Source organism: Photinus pyralis, unplaced genomic scaffold (genome assembly GCF_008802855.1).
Source record: "Photinus pyralis isolate 1611_PpyrPB1 unplaced genomic scaffold, Ppyr1.3 Ppyr1.4_LG3a, whole genome shotgun sequence".
NCBI classification, from domain to species: Eukaryota; Metazoa; Arthropoda; class Insecta; order Coleoptera; family Lampyridae; genus Photinus; species Photinus pyralis.
Window position 1 is genome coordinate 13,637,209 of NW_022170509.1, and position 22,173 is coordinate 13,659,381.

The window sequence follows — 22,173 nt, forward strand, 5'->3', positions numbered from 1 at the left end:
GTGTTATATTTGCTTTTATTCCAAGTTATGTATCAAATTTCATTTAAATCCCTCCATAAATAAGAAAGTTGGCACTGCGCATGCGCAAAACCAAATTTGGAAACTGGCGTTAAATTTGCGTTTATTCCAAGGGGCGAGATATCGTGCTAACGGACGGACAGACACCGCAAAATTATAAACTCGCTAGGAGCTCGTTAATAAAGGTGCAGACTTGAAGTATATTCTTAAATAATAAATTCAAATACAAGAAGTGTAATAATTGCCTTGGACATTAAAATTTTTGAACTTCATCAATGAAATTATTGTTTAGTTAGACGGATCTAATGTGTATGTTTGCCAAATCGTTCAAAGAATATTCTACAAAATATTGTTGATGGTCAGGGTTGTTCTACTGGTGGGAATAAGTTGTCAGTAAAGGATTGGCGTACTAAAATTTGATGCGGTGTGTCAAGGGCTTTAAATTTAGCTGTACCCCGGAAAACCCACAAAAGGGCACTTACCGTTCGTGCTCAGCAAATTGGTGTTCTAAATACCTTTCAACATTTTTTTACACTTACACAACTTCATTTGATACCACGCTCATTCTTATCTAGGCCAAATAATTGAAGTGGGTAGCCAAAGGTTAGCCCCGATTGATCTTTTTCAGTTTCTCCACCACCAAAGATATTTTTCCATAAAGCAACCGCATTAGTTATTTTATTTATTTATTTATTTACGTACTTGTCGATGCTTATTTGACATTTTTTTACACAGGGCAAAGTTACTCAAATTGTATAAAAGTAGACCAAAGGAAGACGTATTAGCACACTTTTATTATTCAATATTACCCCCATACCTATTTAATTTAATTCACATTCAAAGAGACTCTTTGGTTCACCCTAATACGGTAATTTAGAGTCTATGAGGCTAGTACAGTTTTAAGATCTACGAGTATGTGAGTTGCCTACGTTTCCATGAAACTTTAACCTTCTGGAAAGTTTAATTTGAGTAAAATTACGCCTACGCTTATTGGGGTAAAACAATTTTGAAAGTCATTTTTTAACCTGCTCATTATTAATTATTTTTATTATGATTCAATCAAATTTTACAAATAAAAAAATTCGTTAAGCCGCTTGTGAGCTTGTTTTTTCGATTTTAATAGCCCTTATGGACATTTCGTGCCTTAACGAGAATACAAACATGAAATAATTTTTAATTTCTGATCGAATGGCACTAATACGAAGTCTGTAAGTAAGGAGCCTTTGTGACTCAGACAGACAGACATCATCAGGAGCGCAAAAGTGCACTTTTTATTTTTTGAAAGTGAAAGTGCACTAAAAACAATCCGCGAAAGCAATTTTCAGACTGGCCCGACATGTTCAATTTGCCACTGCCACTGCTAAATTTTTCCTCCAATCCCCTTTTACGTGAAGTTCTACACTGTGAATTAACTTCCGTATAGTTTTTTACGAGGTCTTTATGTATACATTTGTGTAAGGTTAAAAAAATTTAGTTTTCTATCGTTCTTACATTATTTTCCAATGTAGCAGTCGCATTTTATGAATGTAATGATTAATCGTTACCAGCTTAAATTTAACAGGTGGTGAAACTGAGATTTAATGATGGATTTGCGTACCCTGATAGTGATTAAATCAATAAAAATAGTAAAATGAATTTCCATATTCTAATGGAACCCTTTCCTGTGGGAAATAAAAAAAAGTTGTTTTATTTTTCTAATTACTTTCACTAAGTAATCAAAAATATGAGTTAGTTATAGCGGTTTTAATCACCCAAAACAAGGGCTATCCTATCGCCAGAAGCGCGTAACGAATGGTCCACAACTACGCCATTTAGTTGTCGATTTTTGAAGAGGTTAATTTTTGCAATCATTTTGAACTGATCAAAGTGCTTAATAAAAATTAGGAGAAAATTTTGAATGCTTGATACCCCCTTCTTCCTACCTTTATTTTTTCGTTCGTCTTCTTTTTTGGTGTTATTGTTATTGTTATAACTAATTCCGCTTAGTATATCTGGAAAGAGAGCGAGATGTTATTTATAGAAAAACGGAAAATTGCATACCGTGACTGTTGATGAAATTAGCGAGATATAAATCCAGCTCTCGAACGGACACGTTAATGTGATAGGGGTTAACGCATAATCCCGGTTGCGAACAGTCGGGGTTTTTCTCTAAACGTTCGCCGTCCGTACTTTCGAGGGGGATGGCTTTGAACAAGATGACCATGACAAGATCGAGACGCCACACTTTATCTGCCTGTCGTAAACAGTCTATGCGGCGCATTTTGCCTTTTTGATCAGGATTTGATAAGACACACACTGCAGGTCTTTTGCCTGTAATACTTAGCACAAAGTCCTCGCGGCACTCTTGTGTAATGTCCTTGCGTAACTTTCCCAAAAGTCGCGATGCCCACTTTTGTTTAACTTCGGATTTTTCGTTCTGTGTAATGAAATGGAGCGAAAATTAGTAGGGCGTCGATCGTCGTCGTTTAAGGGTTTTTACCTGCAGAGCTTCCTTACACTGACGTTCCTCCTCCAGGGACATTCGTTTCTCGTGTTTTTTGTAATATTTTCTTTTAGCCGCCTGTAGGTTGAACCACGTGTAAGAGAAGGACTTGACGAAAGGCAGTAGCGCCTCGATGAAGGGGTGGAACTCGTCCTGGTGACATATACATGCACTCATCAACGTTCATTTAAATCAACCGATTGTGTGAAAGTGTTATAGAAGCAAACGTAATACACAGGTGATACAAACAGATCTTTAAAGATTCGATCAATTGTGATTTAAATAGAATAAGTAGCAACGGTAGGTGAAGAGTAAGGAACGTATAGTGGAGTGGACAATGAACGGGCTAAAATGCGGGCTTTGCGACTCGCGGCTGGGGCTATCGCCATCGCCCGGCTTTGGTCACGTACAACTTTGCATGCACACTACAACAATTGCATCACATAAACAACAATCAAAGACAGTGCACCCATAATTCGATGCATTTTAATGACTCGCGGATCTCATTTTAATAATGACATTTAAATTATAAATATAGGTGTCGGGCGGGAAGAAATTTGTTAACAGCTTGAAATGGAAGCGTCGAAATGTCACACACACATCAACTCATGCTATAGCAATCCAGCAAATGGACTTTGGCTTGTCTACGAATTAGAATTGTTAGAAATGTTCGTCTTTAAATTTATTTTTATCCGTTTATTTTTAGCCGCTAGCAATGAGAAAATGAGAGCCGAGCAGCAATATATAGCAAACAGCAACAACACAACAGAAAGGTATGACTGCAACAACAGAACATCAGTCAAACATCGAGGGCCAGCGGGGTAGATGCGGCCCAGCCGCGACTGCATCCACCCGAGCCGCCAAAACAGAACATTGAGGTTAATCATGTTAATTACATATCACGCCGCGGGGGAACTAGGAAGGGTAGCAGCGGTTAGGCACCTGTCCCGAGGACGGCGTCTGCAGGTACGAGGATACATCGGGCTCCACCATGCAGCTACGCAGCGAATCGGGGATGAACATTCCTCAGGGTCACCGGCCGGCGCCGTGGTGCGCGCCTTGTCCCATCACCAGCGTCTCTTCACAACGCCACCGCAGGAAACAGACGTATTTTTCATTGATTTCGCACTGCGCACTGCAGTCTTGTCAATAGTTCGATTTCACGTCACATGCCAACATAAAACGCACCCTTTCTACCGCGCGATAGCCAAGTACTTATGCTTACTATTAATAAAGACGCCAACTCTCGGTGTATTTATATTTTGCTACGCTGGGGGTGCCGGCTGGGATCGTTTTATGCCCACGAAACATGTTGGTTTCGAATAGCTTCAAACGGATGACTGCCGATAATATCAAAGCTTTGCGGCGACGCGAACGGCGCACCGCGACGCTACTACCACCGCACTTCTGACGATCCTGCTTCTCTGGGTAACGATCGGTATTGCATGTGCACCATCGCAGATTTACGACGATTTGCTCTTAGTCGACGCTTCGCATCCCAGATCCCAATTATAGAACGTAAACACCTGCCTTTCGATATAAATAATGCTACACCACCAACACTATGCTGCCACCAAAAATTCCTCTATTATACCTATCGGTTATCAATTATCCTTGAAACTAATTGCAAAACTAATCCGCATTCCCAAAGTCGTATTTTTGTTACCTGAGGACCAAAAAAGAAAACCGAAAATCTCCTCCAGAAGCGTCTTGATGCTATTTCGAGGTACAAAATCGGTGCGGTTTAGCGAAACAAAGTTTTTTATTATCCAACTTTCATAAGAGATACGAAATTAAGTTTGTCTTTCAACTAGCTTCTGTTCTGTTATAGAACGTCCAAAATAACTTTTCTATAAAAAGAAATTTTCTTGATTCGGCCAGGCAACTAAAACGATTTCTATTTCCTGTTCAGCAGGAAATGAACAAACCTCAACGTAAATAAGTGGCGTAAATACCGCGTAACATTTGATTTCTTTATTGATCAACAATAATACATGTGCGATGGCTTCCGTCAAAGGAATGTGCACCAATATACAACATTTAAAATAAAAAATGAAAAAGGAAAAAAAAATCTGGAAAACTGATCAATACAAATTGCCGTACTTCGACTATGACAAAACGTATCGTATTGTGTCTGACTTTCGAAACAAGGACGTTCCACTGCCTAAAACGCATCATAAAAATACTTACAAAAAAGAGATTACTTACCTACTCGAAAATTATTAGTCTCCGAGTTTATGTCCTCATCTGAGTAGCCTTTCATTGCCTTCGTTGCCACAGGCCCCATATAGTTATTTACGACTGCAAATTCCATCAGCGACAAAAATACAAAAACGGAACAACTCGACATCCAGACATCGATAGCTTTTACGTAGGAAACGGGAGGAAGAGACTGCTGAGATTGTGTGTTCTGCGTAGCTAGCAAAAATTGATATAATTTCATCAATGAGCGCAAATTACAATACCTAAAGTCAATAGGGAAGTTACGCCCAGCGTCACTCTCGCCGGTATTGCTTCCGGTTTAATCCAGAACGATATCCAAGACATAACAACTATTAAAGCTGACGGTATGTAAGTGTGAAATAGATGATAGCCCAGTCTACGTCGTAAATTAAAAACAATCGCCAAGCACGTGAAGTTACCTAGAATTTGAGCATCGTAAAATTCGCTGGGCAAAATTTTGAAGGATGTACCCGTTGAATATTCGATTGTGCAGTCGGCTGTGTAATTATTCGAGATGTCGAGCTGAGGAAGTTCAATATCAGGGTTTACTACCAACGGATTAGTTACGTTCCATATAAAAACCAAGTCGTGATCAGTATGCGACACTGCAATTTGAAAGATAATAATCTTTTATGTAACATGTAGCTAATTGGGTGCCTCGCGTAAAGCCCCCGGTGGGGCTCCGCTGGCAGCCCTAATAAAATGAATATATATATTAAAGTGGAACCTATAAGAATAAAGATAAACCTATGACAAAAATAAACAATTTTATGCCTCCCATTAATAGTTATTTATAATAATCAGAATTCGCTATTGCCCCACCAGATATAAAACATCCAAAAAGGACAAAATTATATATAGCTATATTTCAAGCGTATTCAACACAGAGCTGGGCAGTATTCGATTTTGTAAATACTTTTTAGTATTCAAATCCTTTAAAGTATTCAAATACTTTATAATTAAATACTTTTATGGAAGCAGCATTTGTATTTGTAACTCAAATACTTTCACAAATATTTAGTATTCGAATACTTCGCAAGGTATTTGAATACTTTGAGAAGTATTCGAATACTTCGCATAGTATTTGAATACTTAACCTTCCTTTTTTACCAAAAATCGACTGCACCAAAATTTCTCGGGAAAACACTTTTTCTTATTAATTTTGGTGCGTAGAATCAAAAACAATTCGTACTTTTTCGATCAGACTTCTCAATCAAAAGTTATAGACTAGAAACCAATTTCGAAAGAAAATTCAAAGGGCTGTAACTTTTGAACTAGTAGCCCAATATTGGAACTGTTTGAAATTATGGATTCTACAGGCCACATTCTATAAGAAAATTTTTTTTCCGGGTCGATCTGAGACAATTTTTTTTTCGTGCCTCAAAAAAAGGCAGTGTATAACCTTCCTTTTTCCCAAAAATCGACTACCCCAAAATTTCTCGGGAAAACACTTTTTCTTATTAATTTTGGTGCGTAGAATCCAAAACAATTCGTACTTTTTCGATCAGACTTCTCAAAAAAAAGTTATAGACTAGAAACCAATTTCGAAAGAAAATTCAAAGGGCTGTAACTTTTGAAATAGTAGCCCAATATTGGAACTGTTTGAAATTATGGATTCTACAGGCCACATTCTATAAGAAAATTTTTTTTCCGAGTCGATCTGAGACAATTTTTTTTTCGTGCCTCAAAAAAAGGCATAACCTTCCTTTTTTACCAAAAATCGACTGCACCAAACTTTCTCGGGAAAACACTTTTTCTTGTTAATTTTGGTGCGTAGAATCCAAAACAATTCCTACTTTTTTGATCAGACTTCTCAATCAAAAGTTATAGACTAGAAACCAATTTCGAAAGAAAATTCAAAGGGCTGTAACTTTTGATCTAGTAGCCCAATCTTCAAACTGTTAGAAATTATGGACTCTCGATCGATCTCGATCTCAGACAATTTTTTTGCCGGCCTCAAAAAAAGGCAGTACTTTTAAGTTATTCAAATATTTGAGAACAATTTAGAAATGTTTAGGGAAAGTTTCCATTGTCACAAAATCAAATATAAAAATCCATATACCATCTGAATACCGAATTCGATAGTCTACGTAACTTAAAAACAATAGGATTTAATTGCTATAAACAACAGCGTAATTTTATTATATTTTGAGATAAAGGGATGTTTTAACCATTGAGTGAATTAATTTTTACGGGATGGCTAGTTTGCCTTTATCGTCGTGTATAAATCGCAACTTTATTTTATAGCAGAAGCCATAGAAATCATTATAAAACTTCTGAAAGGTATTTAATTTAGACGTTCCAAGCTTATAGGTTCTCCCGTCGTTTCTATGGGAACAATATTGTATTCTGTTCTGAACTGCATTTTATATCGTGCTCTGCGTCTCATTTTTAATAAGAATGACAGATTTCATTAGAATGCACAATACTTGTTTCTCTCTGCCCTTACGGTTAAAAAGCCATTGTCTACTCATTCAAACCTATTAAAATATCAATTTAACCTTTGCCATAAAATAAATGAACTTAGTTTTATCATTTGCTTACTAACTTATTATTTACTCAACTTACTCAGTAAAAAATACTAACAATACAGTTGGCTATTTAAAAGCACTGACATATGGCATTTTTCTGCAGGTCAAAAAATATCCTCTTTTATGGGGACCGACAAGAAATCCAAATTTCAATTTTTAGAGACAAATTTTACAAATGTTTTAGACGATTTTCATCAAGATTTCTAATTTTTGTTGCCAAATTATCCAAATCCAAATAAAGCGACAAAATATTCTACCAATTTGGAAACTACGATTCCATATTGTCTTGTTATAGATTTATATGTATGGATGTTTTGAAAGAATAAGGTCTTAATCTCGCAATAGAACAATGAACAAATATTAGTAACGGCGCAAGAAATGCGGGAATAGTGACAGAGTTTGCGAATGCTAATAAATCAGCTTCTGAATTCATCTCCTCAGAGCGGTTGTCACTCCTTCAAGAAATTCAATGACACATGGGGTTGTGTCAGGTGTGATACGTCATGTGAAATGTTATCTACTGCGCATTTATAAAATTGCGCAATTGTCATTAGATCCCCCCCCCCCCCATAAAGCTAGTAAATTAATTCTCTATATGAGTTTATCGGAAATTAATTATGAAAATATGGAGGGAAGGGAGGGTGCACCTGCTTTTAGAGATCTGAAAAGATCATCAATAATTGGTATTAAAAAGTTCCTGATCAATTATTAAAATATTTCCTCAAATCAATTTTATTTAAATTAAAAATTTCTAAAGATTAGAAATTATACTTCCCCACCTTCACCTTCCCCTCCCATCGCCAACCATGGTATCCGGGGTTGGCTCTTAATGGCGCAGTATTAGATTGCACAAGAAAATCTGTTTTGTATTTTTTGATTGCAAAAGTAAAAATCCTCCATTGTTTTCTTATTGAATCTCTAGCCTCAACCTCCGGAACTCTAATCGGAAATGAAAAATTTTACCAAGAAATACTCTCTAATATTGCTGTCACTTGAAATATATAACAACCTTCTTAATTGGCACATTTCTATATTTATAAAAGTGCGTGTTTGCGTTTTGTCCGTCTATCCCTTCGTTCGGACACCGATTGATCCTTATTAATCCTTTTTTGAAACTTCTCTGGACAAAATCTCACAAATTTGTGTAACTTCCTTTCTAAACTCTTGGAAACCTTATGGAAACTCGTAACCTTCTTTAGGTTAGCTCTTCTCTAAAGTCCTCTAAAACCCACTAACGCTCCCAAATTCCATAGAGCGTTACAAAACTTTTTCAAGTTCTATGGCATCCTTTAAAACTCTGTAAACTTAAATGAAACTGCGGCACTTTTTTAAGCTCTGTAAACTATATATATATTACACTGAAAATGCCTCAAACTTTTTATGGCTATCCAAGATCCCGTATAACTTGTCTGAAGCTCTCACAAACCGTCCGAGACTATCAAGGTTTTGTAACCTTAAAAATGGGACACATTGCTGTAGATTTAAATGAGCCATAATCGGTGAAATATCTCCAGAACGTCGACTTTAGCTTGGAAAGATTCAGAAATTAAAACTTCTAGCTCTGTAATCACTATGTCTAGATGATGCTGTAATTTTACGAATGTGGATTCGATTTAAATAATTTAGATAGAATAACCAGGAAAATGTGGAGGAAATCTGTCGAAAGAAGAAATTTATTTAAATTGTTGTCTAGCTGAAGAAACTCAGTATCGGGATTTATAGTTACATTCCATATAAAAACCAAGTCGTAATCCCTATGCGATACTACAGTTTGAAAGATTAATATGATAATGATATCCAACCCGAGCGCCCCGCCCTACATAATTCACAACCCTACAGCCCGATTATAATGAAATACAATTGCATTTCAGGGTCGATGAGCAAACTCGTACTTTTATAGTTATGTTACTGTCTAGTCTACATATACTGTAGAAGTATTTTTCTGTCATCATAAATTTGGATTTATTTTTTGTATACTTACAGCTCTCTATCATCATGGAACATATTTGCGTATCATGGGGATACGACTCAAATTTCATGGCGCAAGATAATACGAGGGTTAACCTGAAAATCGACGGTTAGCGATCACTGAATAGTCTTAATGACATTTTACTTGGACATGTACAGCAATGTTTTGTCATGGTACAACCATAGATAATGGTTTGGAATTGTCATTTCGTGAAAAGTGACACTTTTCGCGTTTTTGAAAAAACAATCCGGTCTCCAAATGCTGTGCAGCCAATCGACGTCTAAAATCCTATATTCTTCACTCATGTTCTCTGGGAAACGTAAGCGCGGATCTTGCCAGCTTTGTGCCAGGAATATGTCTGTTACATAAGTCTACTGAAAAATGAAATTCAAAAAAAAATTAGATAAGTACCTTTACTCAGCTACGAACAATTAAAAAATTATCCTTCGACATGTAGAAATACCGAATGCGGATGTTGGGTTGCAAATGCGTGTCACTTAAATGTGGATTTTTTTCAAGACCCGATCTACCCCATACCAAGGAAGGGATATTTGAACAAACGGTTATAAAAAGTGTCTATATTAATATCTAAAACATTGCACTTATGGAAATGTATTACGGATATTAGGTACCTATATAAGACAAGCATGCCACGTTTTCCGACCGGAAATCGTAACTGATCGCCGTTATCTTGAAAAAGGGTGGAAATTGTAAGTGATATTGCTCTCATCTCCTGAACATCATGTCCAATACTAAATCCAATTTAAATAATTACTCAAAATGTCAGGAATTTCTGACTCTTCACAGTTATGTTTTACCATTTCACCGTAAACGCGACCTTCGCCTCGCGCCCAAAATTTATTTATTATTTATTGTATTTACATGTAGAGACGGACAAAGCACGGGCAATAGTGTTAATTTTTTTTAATGCGCTAAAGAAAAATGCGCTATAAACGTGAAAATTCTTCTAGTCTAAAAAGGTTTTTTATGTAATTTGTAGTCTGTAGGTATGCACTTTCAGATGTTTGAGTTTGAGTGAGAGCGTGTGTCAAAAAACAAGCTGGGTCAATTGTACCTCCTATGCGAGAAACTAATCCACATACAAGTTTTTTTCAAAATTTTTGGAAAATAGACTCAAAAAATAATCAACCCCTAAAGCAAATCTAAAAAAAGTGACAGAGCACCTCGGTGTGACCCTACGGAGTCATTGAATATTTGTAATAGGTTTCTTTATAGTAAAGTTAGGGGTCAGAATGAGATGGGGGTATTTTCTGCCTGTACAGACCTACAAGGTGTCTAACGATGCTGTCGGCTATTATATAGGAAACTCATTTTTGAAAAGTTGTACATTTATTCAATAAGGACGTTTCAGCAATTGTTTTTCAGTTTTATACGAAGCGGTGCCGGATCAGGTTTTGGCGCCTTATCACTTACCATTGAGCTCTAATTAATAAAACACCGTACATTTTTGAGAGAAACTACACGAAATTTTAAAAGCGCTGCGCTACTTAAATTTTAGAAAAATGCTTTGAATAGTGAAGTCTTTCACTCAACGAAGAATAGAAATACCTACATTTATTTATATTGTTTCCAATTCTCGCGTCAAATTTAGCTATGACATAGGATACAAGTCGTAGAAATGATTGCGTCTTAGAATAAGGGTGCAAATGCTGGTCACACTAATACAGACTATTGTATAGATCACAAATAAAGTATTATTATTATTATTATTAGTTTAAATTGCAGCCTTTTCCTACCGCTGTAGCTTTGTTCTACAAGGGCCATTCAGAAAGTAGCAAGCAGAAGTTTGAAATAAAAAGTTAAGAAAGTGTAAGAAACAACTTTTATTATATACATTTGGAAGCTACACTCTTAGGCTATTTTTCAACATAGTCGCCATTCATATTGAGGCGCTTATCATAGGGTGGTACAAGTGTTTTGATTCAAACTTTGTATACCTCCGCCGTCTGTGGGGGCGTCAGAAGTGGGTACCAACAAAGGGAATGTGGTAGCCCCCTGACAAGATCTTATTGATTGTGGAGTCAAAACTGGCTAATAAAACTACTGATCTGCCACACAAAAATGCGCTGAAATCCCTTGGATGTTCCGTTCATCCTAAAGGACCGTAAATTTAGTTTTAATTATATTTCACTGCACCCTGTGTTCGTCTTTAGCAAACTATTAGAATTTAACCGCCGTTCTTGTCTTTTATGACTGGCCTATACGGTACACCGCGATGCCCATCCCGACTTAGTGCCCTCGGTGCTTCAGCGCCTCCGGCACGCCCTCCCCCATTCAGAGCGCGGTGCCGCGGCACCTTTGGCACCTACCTAGTTACGCCACTGCTTCCCGGTTATAACCGGCAGTTGACTCACTCCGTTATTTTAAATGCGATGCTCCTTTTTAGCGCATTTCAAAATTTAAAAAAATGCCCTATTGTGGCCACTTTGTCCGTCCGTCCGTCCGTCCGCTCGTTTTGCGACGCTACTAGTTCTTTATCTTAAGAGCTATTGTTCTACTTTTTTCGCTATTTGGTTCGTTATGGTGTCGAGTCTTGTACCAAGGAAGGAATTTTTTCTGTACCGCTTACAAAAAAAGTTATTGTAAAAAAAAAACAAAAAACCGTTTTTTACATGTTCCATAATTTTACACTTTTGCCGTTTATTAACGATCCTAGAGATCGTTTATAATTTTGCATTGCTGTCTGTCGTCTGCCTGTTGGTCTGTCCGTCTGTTCCTTTGTCTGTCTGTCCCTCTATCTGTCCCTGTGAACGATAACTTTGTTTAGAAATGTCCGATCGCTCTTACATCTCCGTTAGTTATGAACTGAATTGCATGAAATTCAATATGGGCATAGCTTTAGCCATATAATACGCAATGCCAAAAGTTTAGTCGAATCGATTCAACATTCACAGTGCCCTTTTCGCATCTCGACCATTTATAAACCGAATTGCAAACTTTTTTAATTATAAAAGTATTTAAATGAAATTTTATACATAGCCACTTGGAATAAAAGCAAATTTAACGCCAATTTCAAAATTTGGTTTTGCGCATGCGCAGTGTCAACTTTCTTATTTATGGAGGGATTTAAATGAAATTTGATACATAGCCACTTGGAACAATAGAAAATCTAACGTTAGCTTCAAAATTTAGGTTTGCGCATGGGGGCAGTTATGGGCAAAAAAATTCCTGTTTTTAAAATTCTTATTTTCGTCGTTTCCTGAAAGGCAGGACGCAGGTACCTCACCTCAGTAGCAGTACTAAATACCTGTGATACCTATTTGTTATTTTGGGCATCAATGTAGCGAATTGCCGATCGATGCCGAATAGCCAAATCGTTGACTACCAACACTGATCACTCACTGAATAGTCTGGATGCCAAACTGGGATTTTTGGCTTAACCTGGAAGTGAGGTACGGTGAAGGTTTTTTGACGGTTTTTAGTTCGTAAGGATGTCTACTTTGAGAATCCGTTTGATGCCACTCTGTCACTCTTGAGCATTTTGAGAAATTCAAGATGGCGCCCAAAAATGTCTGCAAAAAATACAAAAATTAAATTTATTTAAAAATATAAGCATGTAGCACATCGATTTTAGGGTTTTTAAGCCTTCTGAATTTAAATTTTTAGTTAAAAATATGTTTGGGGGAGTTTTGGAGGAGTGGGGGGTGTTTTTGAGGTTGGTTTTTATATTTTTTCAATATTAACTTGTCGTACATCGATTTATATGTTTTTATGGATGAGGATCCCGAATTCCATATCAAAATGGAGTTACAACAAGTTATTCAATGTTAAAAAAGTAGAACGACGCCGACAGACGGCCCGAAAATTACATAAAACGCGCGGTGCGCCGCGCCCGCGCTTCACAACGACATCATTTTAATAAAAGGATAATAATTATAACAAGTGCGATACGTCTTTTTATAGGTTTTTTGGGGTGGAGATTACAATTTTGATGTCAAAATATGATTTTTGAATACATCCTAGAAAGATATACAAGATAGCGTCAAAATTTAGAGTTAAACAGTTTACCTCACAGTTTACCATTTACTCCAATACACTTACTTAAATATCCCCATCCCACATATCCCATCTTGTAAAAAATATACTATCTAGTCCAATATACCCCTACCTAAATATCCCCATTAAATGTTTTTTTATTTTTGGTAGAAGTCAAAATTACTGGTTGAGAGAGACGTATCAGTTGTTCTGTTAGAACATAACGTCTAGCAGAATGTTTTCCTCGGCTGGTTCTAGTGGATGATTTAATACTGTAATCGTAGTATTTATCAAAAATTAAAATCACATCTGCTTCTCGTGAATAAGCAACAAGTTTATCAACAAAGAGTTTTAGGTAATCAGAAACCGTTCCTCGAACTGGCCAGTGTATTACCCAAAGCATTGCACATCCATCAATTATTGTTAAAGACGGTCTAGTATTTAGTCTCTTAGAGTGGGAAACAGCCAGTGAATTCATATGAACCGATTTTGTTGATGCTTCCTTTATCGATCCATCATCATTAAACATTGAAGGAGGCGCCGAAGATAGTTCGTATTTCAAAACTTCCCCTATATCAATGTTCCTGAAAAAACAAATACTGAAAGAAAGTTAATATTGTAACTGTGAAAATTACTACTAAACTAACCAAAACTTTTGTTTTGATATTAGTAGAGTTATTTGCACAATTACACATTGGGATATGTCGGATAAGGGTATTGGAGTAAATGGTAAACTTTTTAACTCTAAATTTTGACACTATCTTGTACCTATATCTTTCTAGGATTTATTCAAAATTCACATTTTGACATCAAAATTGTAATCTCCACCTCAAAAAACCTATAAAAAGATGTATCGCACTTGTTATAATTATTATCTTTTTATTAAAATGATGTCGTTGTGCAGCGCGGGCGCGGCGCACCGCGCGTTTTATGTTATTTTCGGGCCGTCTGTCGGTGTCGTTCTACTTTTTTAACATTGAATAACTTGCCGACTGCTGTACCTCTATTTTGATATTGAATTCGGGATCCTTATCCATAAAAACATATAAATCGATGTACGACACGTTAATATTGAAAAAATATAAAAACCAACCCCTTAAAAACACCCCCCACTCCTCCAAAACGCCCCCAAAAATATTTTTAACTAAAAATTTAAATTCAGAAGGCTTAAAAACCCTAAAATCGATGTGCTACATGACCATATTTTAAAAAAAATTTAATGTTTGTATTTTTTGTAGACATTTTTGAGCGCCATCTTGAATTTCTCAAAATGCTCAAGGGTGACAGAGTGGCATCAAACGGATTCTTAAAATAGACCTACTTAGTGACCTAAAACCGCAAAAAAATTTTCACCGTACCTTACTTCCAGCTTTTTCGTCTGGCTTCCAGACTAGAATAGTGAATACTACAGAATATTTAGATTTTAGTGACTTTAACCAAAACCAAAATTGCTCGCTCTATATATACCTATATATTATTGCCTTTATTTTAAAGTGGGCGGAGCGGATAGCGGAGTATTACCTAAATACCTAATAGCTATGATGATAACTCAATTCTTCTGGGGGGATATATCCCTTCATCCCCCCCCCCCCCCCCCCGTAAATAAGCCACTGGTTCGCGTCCCGATATGTTTTTGAGCAGTAGCGTCGACGGCGAGCCCCTACGTCCACAGGCCATCAACACGCACATTTTTCAGACGAGCCTTGCCAATGCATTTATTTTAGCATTTTTCACTAGCTAATTGTAGCAGTGCATCACAGTTGGACGTTGCGGCGGGATGGGTACGCTCAACGCCGCAAAGAAATCCAACCTTTAATATTCCTATTTGGAACCCCGTTATGTGTGGGCCGCTCTCCCCCAACATAATAAAGCTGCTTTAGCCGAGTCATAATAAATTGTGACGTTCTCATGTTAAAGAAGTTCCGTTTACATGTAAGTGTATATCTACCCCATAGGAGCCTTAGAATTATGTGACGTTCAAGTAGGGTATTTTCACAGATAAACGTGCAAACCATCAGCGAGATTTACTGCATTTGATAATTTTAACAATTAAAATCCAGACCAAAGTAATAGCAACTTCCGCGGTCAGAAATAATGTAATTTCATCAAAGCAATAGGTCACAATTGCTCACTTTAAATGTGTAGCATTTTATGGCTTTCTTGTAACTCTATACGTTAATTAAGTATAAAAAATCAATCATTCATACCTCATAAGTGTACTATAAGTATACTTGCCATAGATTCTTCATTAATGGAGTCAAGTGACAACACGGTTACGTGAAAATAAACAACAGTGGGTTGCCCTTGGTACTTAGGAGCGCGGTTCTTGTCGTACAACTTGGGTTTGATAGGTAAAATATCTCGAAGAGACAAACTAGACTCTTCATCGTGATGTTTATTAGTAGAATTAGTACTAAAAAAATAAGGGAAACTTCATAATCAATTTACTTTCTAATTAAGCACATAACAAAACACGTTCATGTATAAACAAATTTGTAGATACTTACAATGTATGAATACTTCTTACATTTGAGAATGTACATAGGGCCAATAAAACACAAACTTTCATCGTGGAACGTAAGCTCTAAATTTATTTAATAGATTGTGAACAGACACTTGGCCTCTCTGCCAATGCTAGGCTATACTACGGACTAGTTCCTTCACAGTTTACACATAATTCAATTAACCTATAATAGGCTTACAGTAAGTCACACAACACAATCACTGGGCTGCAGGCCCTGAGAATATACTGTCCTAATCTACTTAAGACAATACACAAGGGAACGGTATAAAAATAAATCCAATAAATTGTGGCTAAAGATTGGTTTAGTTTAAATTTAGTAAACAGTATCACATAAGAAACGGGCTGTGAGACCAGTCAGCTGCAGGAGTGTGTTGCACTAGCCCCAGCTAGCTAACATTTTTACTTATTATTTCTGAATATCATTTATTATTAGTAACAAATAATCGAGCAAGAATGATGTTATTAAGTATTATTGCTAGTTGCCAGTGTAACAAACATTTGTTGAAAATCGGTCAGTTCCTGACACATTTCAATACCCGTAGTAGAAGTAATATGTCCAGATTCGGAGGACGATGTGCCAGGATTTATAGGTTCCTTTACAGATGCGGCAGGAGGTGGTTGCTTCTTTTTCTCGGTATCCGAACTTTCCGGACGCCGCGCGGGCGTCTGTTTATTTGGAATGACAGGTTTATTAGGTGGGATCGGTGGGGGAACGCCTCTACCAACCACCACACTCTTTTTTGGCGGCGTCTGCGGAGGTGGGCTTTGCGTGTACGACGTGTGAAAACCTAGTTTTGCGGGCGTCCTAGATTGTGGCGTGCCCGCTTGGGAAACGGACGCTAGCTGTTAAAAAATAATAAAACAGTTGTAATCAGGCATAAATTGTCATTGAAGAATTTTATTTTTAATAATAATGAATGCTTCCAATTAACACTTAATACATGTCAGCGCATTCAACATTAACTGCAAGTTGACAATAAATAAGAATAAATTGACAAACAGTATCAATCAACTAGCACGCAAAATTACAAACCATTATAACCCAAAAGGGCACTATATATGGTTGCAATTAAAGTTGCGCCGCAGGTTTTCCAAAGATTCATCAATGACTGTTCGGTTGGAATACCAGAGTGTTTCCCATACTTTGATGATATTTTGGTAGCATAATTAGAAATTCATGGTATTTTAATTAAAGGACTCAACAAAAGGAACGGTTTTCTACTAACTAAAAGAGAGGGTTGGGGAACTGGTTTTATCCTTCATGGTACTCTAATGAAGGTATCAACCAAAGGAATTAATTTCTACCAACCAAACCAGAGCAGATTGTTGGAGGAGGGTACTCACAAAGGGCGACTGGGACGTTTGGAAGAAATATATCCATTGGTTATGTCGAAACTTTAAGAGCGAATAATTTAAAAAGGGTTTGTCGGAGGAGAGTACTCACAAAGGTAAATTGAATCGTCTGGACGAGACATATCCATTGTTGAAGTCGAAACGAATATCTTGAAAACGACGGGTGGGAGGAGGGTACCTACTCATAAAGGGCAAGTAGAACTTCCATTGCAAATATCGGCAGAACAGTGCCAGAGAGTACTCTCAAACGGCGCCAAAGATCGCCTAGAGGAGACACATACGGGCGATGTAAAAACTTAATTGCGAATATCTCGAAAATGTTGGAGGGACGTACTTACAAAGAGAAAATGCAATACTTCTGAGAATTTCTCTAAGGGCTTGATTCTTGCATTATATAGCGTAGATTTTAAATATATGCCTGGCGGCCTTTAAACGTTAATGTGCAAAAAGCCCACTCCAACAGCAGCTACAGGACTGTTTTCCGTGTGAGCTACTTTAACGAAAGGTTCGCACGTGCCTGGACTATAGGACCAATTACGACCTAGTTTAACAAAGAAAGTGCGGGAGTAGGAGAAGATGAGTCTGGTCATACTCGGAACAACACGAGTATTCGAGTAAACAGTCCCAGAAGGCAGAAACGAACCTAGATGCCAGGAGGAGCAGATTGTGTACATTGCCAATTCCCCAATTTGATAAATCCACCTGCAACATTTTTTCGTAATTGGTCCATCCGTTCTCTTTTAAATTGATAGATAAGAAGCTATCGAGGGAGCGGATGGACAGATGAGCGAGTGATCAATTAGGAGACAGCATACGCATCACAACTCGACGCTCAAAAAAGGTCTGTATAAACTTGAAAACTTTTAATGTGTTTAATGTTAAATGCTGTTTTTATGTTTTTTATTATCTTTCTGGGAAATATGATGTTTGTTCGAGAATACTCTAGAATATTCGGGACCGTTCGAGAAAGACCGGCGCTTGCTATTTAAGAAAATCGAATTGTGTTCCCAGTCAGTTCTAAGTCTAACATGGATTCGAAGTGAAGTATTAAGCTCCCTCTCGTGTTGTTATAAATTGTGAGTGATACTGTTGTAAATTAATTAAAATTGTGCTAATTGAGATCAACTATAAAATAAAAAAGGTAATTTGTGTTTAGCCTACCCCACACGCTCGTCAGCATTATTTCGATAAGAAAAGACAACTAAAATAAGGGTTTTGAATTTTAGATTACTTTGCGTTCAAAAGGAACTTATTATAAACAAATTAATTTATTAACTATTTAGTTCTTGGTTATATTACAGAGAGGAATTTTGGGGTTTTTCATTTTAAATTTGTATTTAATGCAAAAAACTCATCTTTTAAATTTAGGACTAATTTATCCCACAAGGAGATTGTGTGCATGATATTTTAATCAAACGTCTCATCGAAAGGAATTGGTTTCTACAAACTATAACTTTCCTCGGCGACTCCTTTTTTAAATTAGTGGAGAGGGAGTGGGGGTTACAAATTTATTTTATTTTTCTTGGTATTCTAATGAAAGGTCTCAACAAAAGGAATTAATTTCTACCAACCACATTCATCCTCCTCGATCCCTTATCGTGACCGGTTCTAATTCCTGATATTTTGAGAGTAGTGTACTCACAAAGGGCGATTGGGAACTTTGGAAGAAATATATCCAATGGCTTTTTCAAATCTTTAAGAGCGAATATCTCAAAAATGAAGTGTCGGAAGAGGTACTCATAAAGGGCATAATCTGCAGAACTTAATGTCGGAGGTGATTTTAAAGGAGAGTTGGATTAGATATTTAATGTATGTCGGGGCATTTAAATGTTTTGTGTCCCCTCCCCATTAAGCATCTATCAAGAAAGCCAAACACAGTCGTGGTTCTTCTTAATATTTCAAATACTTCAAAATCGATACGTATATGGAATGCCTACCTTATAATTTATTACTTAGCTATTTCGGTTTAAAAATGCGCTATATAATATTAATAATAATCAATGTCTTTAATAAGTACCTAGGTTAAATTATGTACATAGAAATGTATACAAATGAAACATACATACCACTTCTGCTCTTTCTGCACAAGATTAATGTAATATTTGAACCACTTGAATATTATTATTATATATGCCTTCATTATTAATGTTTTTGTTGTACATTTTATTTATGTTATTGTTAATATTATTTGCGAGATTATAAAGGATATAAAGAAAAAATTAAAATCTTGTTTAACACCCTGTATATGCCATCACGTGGCACACAATGGTACTTGCAGAAAGTTTGAGGACACTGTTGAAGAAACATTAAAAAAGTTCTGCTTTGGGGTTGGGGGGTCAAAGGTCAAACGCGTTACTCGATTCTAACTTTGCATAGGTTTATTTTAATTCTTGCTTAACAAATGATTATAATAATTGGGAAACAATATACAGGGTGCTCCAAAATACCTGGGTGAGCTTCTTTGATGCTATTTGAAAAACTTAACGGTATAAAACTAATTTGGACAATTTCAAAATTCAAGATCTTGTTTTACAATAAATTAGGCACAATTTGTAGTACTGGAGGGTCAATTATGAAGGATTTTGATCCATTAATATGGATACCGACTTTAAAAGTACACTGTAATTAATTTTTTGAGCGTCCAAAAACAATGAATCAGGTGTAAAATTGTCTGCAGAATCAAAAAATATACAGGGTGTACGCCATTTGTTTCTACTCAAAATTTTAGGTCCATGCCAAGTAGGAGAGTGAAGCTCAAAATCGCCACCAATTCCAGATTTATGGTGTTGATCGACAGTTACCGTGCATAAAAAATACCTTCCATAAATTTTACTTATAAAAAATTACCTTGGAAGAACTTGTAACTGCACTAGAAGACTGCCGACTACTTTGTCCCGGTGTAACTGACTGGGCTACACCTGTCGCTACAATAACAAAATTAAATACTGAGCAACTTTTACTATGAAAACATCTTACTAGGACCAGAGACAGGAACACTAGAAACTGTAGCCGTAGGCTGAACAACTTTGGCGACGCTACTCGACATTGAAGCAGTCGAATCGACAGGATCACGCAATCTACACAAAACCTCACACTCTGTCCGCCATTTTTGTACTTCAGCCTCCAACTCCTGACACCTACAACAAATAAGGAAGTTTAAAACTTACTTTCATCTTCGCAAACACAAACCTAGTCTCTCTAGTTGCCAACGCAGACTTTAACGATTTTTTGTCCGCTTCAAAAATATGAACTTGTTTCTCAAGTTCGGCTTCCATCTGTAATGATTTCTTGCTTTCCTCTTCCAACCCCTCTGCCATGGTGTCTATGCGAGATTTCTCCTCCGATAAAATTTGCGCCAGATCTTCGCTTCGTTTTCTCTCCTCAATATATTTAACGATAATTTTTTTACGTTCCGCTATTAATAATAATACTATCTGTTTTTGTCTAGCTTTCTCTTCGTCCGCTAAATCCACTTGCCTCTTCAATTCCTTCTCCAATTTTTTACGAGCCGTGCGTTCCATTTCTAATTCCTGCCTTAAACGAGTGCGTTCCATTTCTAAACCGTAAGTAATATCATCACCCTGAGCTGTATCGTGTTCGTGTTTACATTTTTCTTCCTCTAGTTCTTGAATTACCTTTTTATGTTTAACTTCGGCATCTTTTAATATGTTTACCATGTGTTGGTGCGCGCGACGTTGTTGCAGAGCCAGCTGCTCCAACGCCTGCAGTTGCTGTTCGGCCGCAGCTGCCATGTCTTTTTCACTATGAGGCGGTTTCGATGAGGTACTATCTGCAATGCTGTCCCGCAGCAATGCCGTGTACGGATCTGTCATTACTATCGGCCGATATCGTCCAACATTGACCACTTGTTTTAACCTTTCCGACTAGAATGAAATGAATTAATGAAAAATGTGCCAGTCCTCATTAAACGTATATTTTGGATGTAAATGAGCCACTCAAGAGCAACAGTTAAATTATTATTCTTAAATATTAATCGCAAATAAATTCTAAATTGTTCGATTTTTATCTGCCACGGAGATATTCCTCATAATTAGTGCAAGTTACGCTGGTACGGAATAAGTAATGAATAGGTACCTTTAGTGCTGCAATTGTAATATCACGAGCTTGTATTTCTCCTTCAAAGTAGGTTAGAAGTTTCAGTAAGTCAGTTTTTGTAAGTTCCATCTTCGGATTTCTCTATTGAAAAGGTTTACAATTAAAAAAACAGGCAAAACAAAGTGTTGAATGAAAAACCTTTAATGTGTTGCTGCCTGCATTAGAACGATCTAATTGTTCAAATTGGTTCATGTCTGATGTTGAACTGCTTTGCTGTTCGGGAACGGAGCTTAAAGGGGGCCCGAACCCGATTCCAAGACCGCTCAACCAACCATTCTGATTGTTGTTAGAAGCCATATTGAATGTTGCTTCTCCGGCGTTTTTAACCCCCTAACTTTTAGGGTGAACTGTTGCTACAAAACGCCAGGATCTATATGTAACGTTTCAATGCATTGCATTATTGCCTCCCTTATCGGCATTCAAAAAACTACACTTTTTACATAAAAACACAAATATAGGTTATTCAACTAAAAAATCGATTATATGTATTTTAAACACCTAAGGCACAGCTGATTTTTTTTGTTAAGTTGGATTAAGGTTGGCAGACATGCGTTACATCCCCACTCCTAATGCCTCATAAATTATTTAAATTTTGTTTGTTTAGACATCATTTTTGGATGCGTGAGCGCAGAGTAATAACATAATCTTTTCCAAATCGATTACGAATAGCACACGAATATCTTTCTGCCTTTAGAAAGAAAACGCCAAGAACCACATAGGCGTAAAATGACTGCTTTTCCGCACAAAATTTTGTACACCTTCAAAGTATAGGCTACCTACTACTAAAATTCCAGGACTCTAGGCCCATTCCCTTAGAAGTAGTTCAAAACGGTAGAAGCAGGTCCGGACGGACGGACAAAACGCAAACAATAGCACATTTTTTTTAATTCTTAAAAAATGCGCTAAAATTTTTCAAATCGAAGCGGACAACGCAACGCATGCGTATTTTTAAGGAGTCGTG

At 36.9% G+C, this 22,173-nt stretch overlaps 3 protein-coding genes and 1 long non-coding RNA gene across 6 annotated transcripts; 1 reads left to right on the top strand and 3 right to left on the bottom strand.

Annotated features, from left to right (window-relative positions):
- Nucleotides 1–1,115: 1,115 nt before the first annotated feature.
- LOC116165438 (nuclear factor 1-like) lies at nucleotides 1,116–3,954 on the bottom strand. Its single transcript, XM_031479888.1, has 4 exons — nucleotides 3,443–3,954; nucleotides 2,498–2,653; nucleotides 2,059–2,434; nucleotides 1,116–2,009 (listed from the first exon to the last, which is right to left on the bottom strand). Exons 1-4 carry the CDS (start codon nucleotides 3,521–3,523, stop codon nucleotides 1,762–1,764), a joined length of 861 nt encoding a protein of 286 aa, XP_031335748.1. The 5' UTR covers nucleotides 3,524–3,954; the 3' UTR covers nucleotides 1,116–1,761.
- Nucleotides 2,659–5,046, top strand: LOC116165439. Its single transcript, XR_004144148.1, has 2 exons — nucleotides 2,659–3,159; nucleotides 3,207–5,046. It is a non-coding gene; the product is annotated as an uncharacterized LOC116165439 (long non-coding RNA).
- Nucleotides 4,453–15,862, bottom strand: LOC116165437 (glycine receptor subunit alphaZ1). 3 transcript variants are annotated; one of them, XM_031479885.1, is made up of 8 exons: nucleotides 15,727–15,862; nucleotides 15,455–15,632; nucleotides 9,368–9,594; nucleotides 9,236–9,318; nucleotides 5,194–5,328; nucleotides 4,966–5,142; nucleotides 4,713–4,918; nucleotides 4,453–4,664 (listed from the first exon to the last, which is right to left on the bottom strand). In XM_031479885.1, the coding sequence occupies exons 1-8, from the start codon at nucleotides 15,786–15,788 to the stop codon at nucleotides 4,512–4,514; spliced, it is 1,221 nt and encodes a 406-aa protein (XP_031335745.1). In that variant the 5' UTR covers nucleotides 15,789–15,862; the 3' UTR covers nucleotides 4,453–4,511. The 3 variants fall into 3 exon arrangements, with proteins under 3 accessions (XP_031335745.1, XP_031335747.1, XP_031335746.1); XM_031479886.1 differs by having other exon boundaries at nucleotides 4,485–4,664; nucleotides 4,709–4,918; XM_031479887.1 differs by lacking the exon at nucleotides 15,727–15,862 and having other exon boundaries at nucleotides 9,368–9,597; nucleotides 15,455–15,588.
- Nucleotides 15,649–21,737, bottom strand: LOC116165436 (uncharacterized protein CG10915). Its single transcript, XM_031479884.1, has 6 exons — nucleotides 21,351–21,737; nucleotides 21,192–21,293; nucleotides 20,286–20,980; nucleotides 20,073–20,233; nucleotides 19,944–20,020; nucleotides 15,649–16,586 (listed from the first exon to the last, which is right to left on the bottom strand). The coding sequence occupies exons 1-6, from the start codon at nucleotides 21,507–21,509 to the stop codon at nucleotides 16,206–16,208; spliced, it is 1,575 nt and encodes a 524-aa protein (XP_031335744.1). The 5' UTR covers nucleotides 21,510–21,737; the 3' UTR covers nucleotides 15,649–16,205.
- Nucleotides 21,738–22,173: the final 436 nt, after the last annotated feature.

Bases quoted from the DNA above. Each gene is read 5' to 3' on its own strand.
- LOC116165438 (XM_031479888.1), bottom strand. From the start codon at position 3,523: ATGTTCATCCCCGATTCGCTGCGTAGCTGCATGGTGGAGCCCGATGTA. The intron at 2,654-3,442 runs GTGCCTAACCGC...ATATGTCACCAG, and splicing joins AGACGCCGTCCTCGGGACAG to GACGAGTTCCACCCCTTCAT. The intron at 2,435-2,497 runs GTAAAAACCCTT...TTCATTACACAG, and splicing joins AGTGTAAGGAAGCTCTGCAG to AACGAAAAATCCGAAGTTAA.
- LOC116165437 (XM_031479885.1), bottom strand. From the start codon at position 15,788: ATGAAAGTTTGTGTTTTATTGGCCCTATGTACATTCTCAAATGTAAGA. The intron at 9,595-15,454 runs GCAAGTATACTT...ATTTTTCAGTAG, and splicing joins CCATTAATGAAGAATCTATG to ACTTATGTAACAGACATATT. The intron at 9,319-9,367 runs GTAAAATGTCAT...GTCGATTTTCAG, and splicing joins ACATTGCTGTACATGTCCAA to GTTAACCCTCGTATTATCTT.
- LOC116165436 (XM_031479884.1), bottom strand. From the start codon at position 21,509: ATGGCTTCTAACAACAATCAGAATGGTTGGTTGAGCGGTCTTGGAATC. The intron at 20,234-20,285 runs GTTTGTGTTTGC...TATTTGTTGTAG, and splicing joins TTGGCAACTAGAGAGACTAG to GTGTCAGGAGTTGGAGGCTG. The intron at 20,021-20,072 runs GTAAGATGTTTT...TTGTTATTGTAG, and splicing joins TGTTCCTGTCTCTGGTCCTA to CGACAGGTGTAGCCCAGTCA.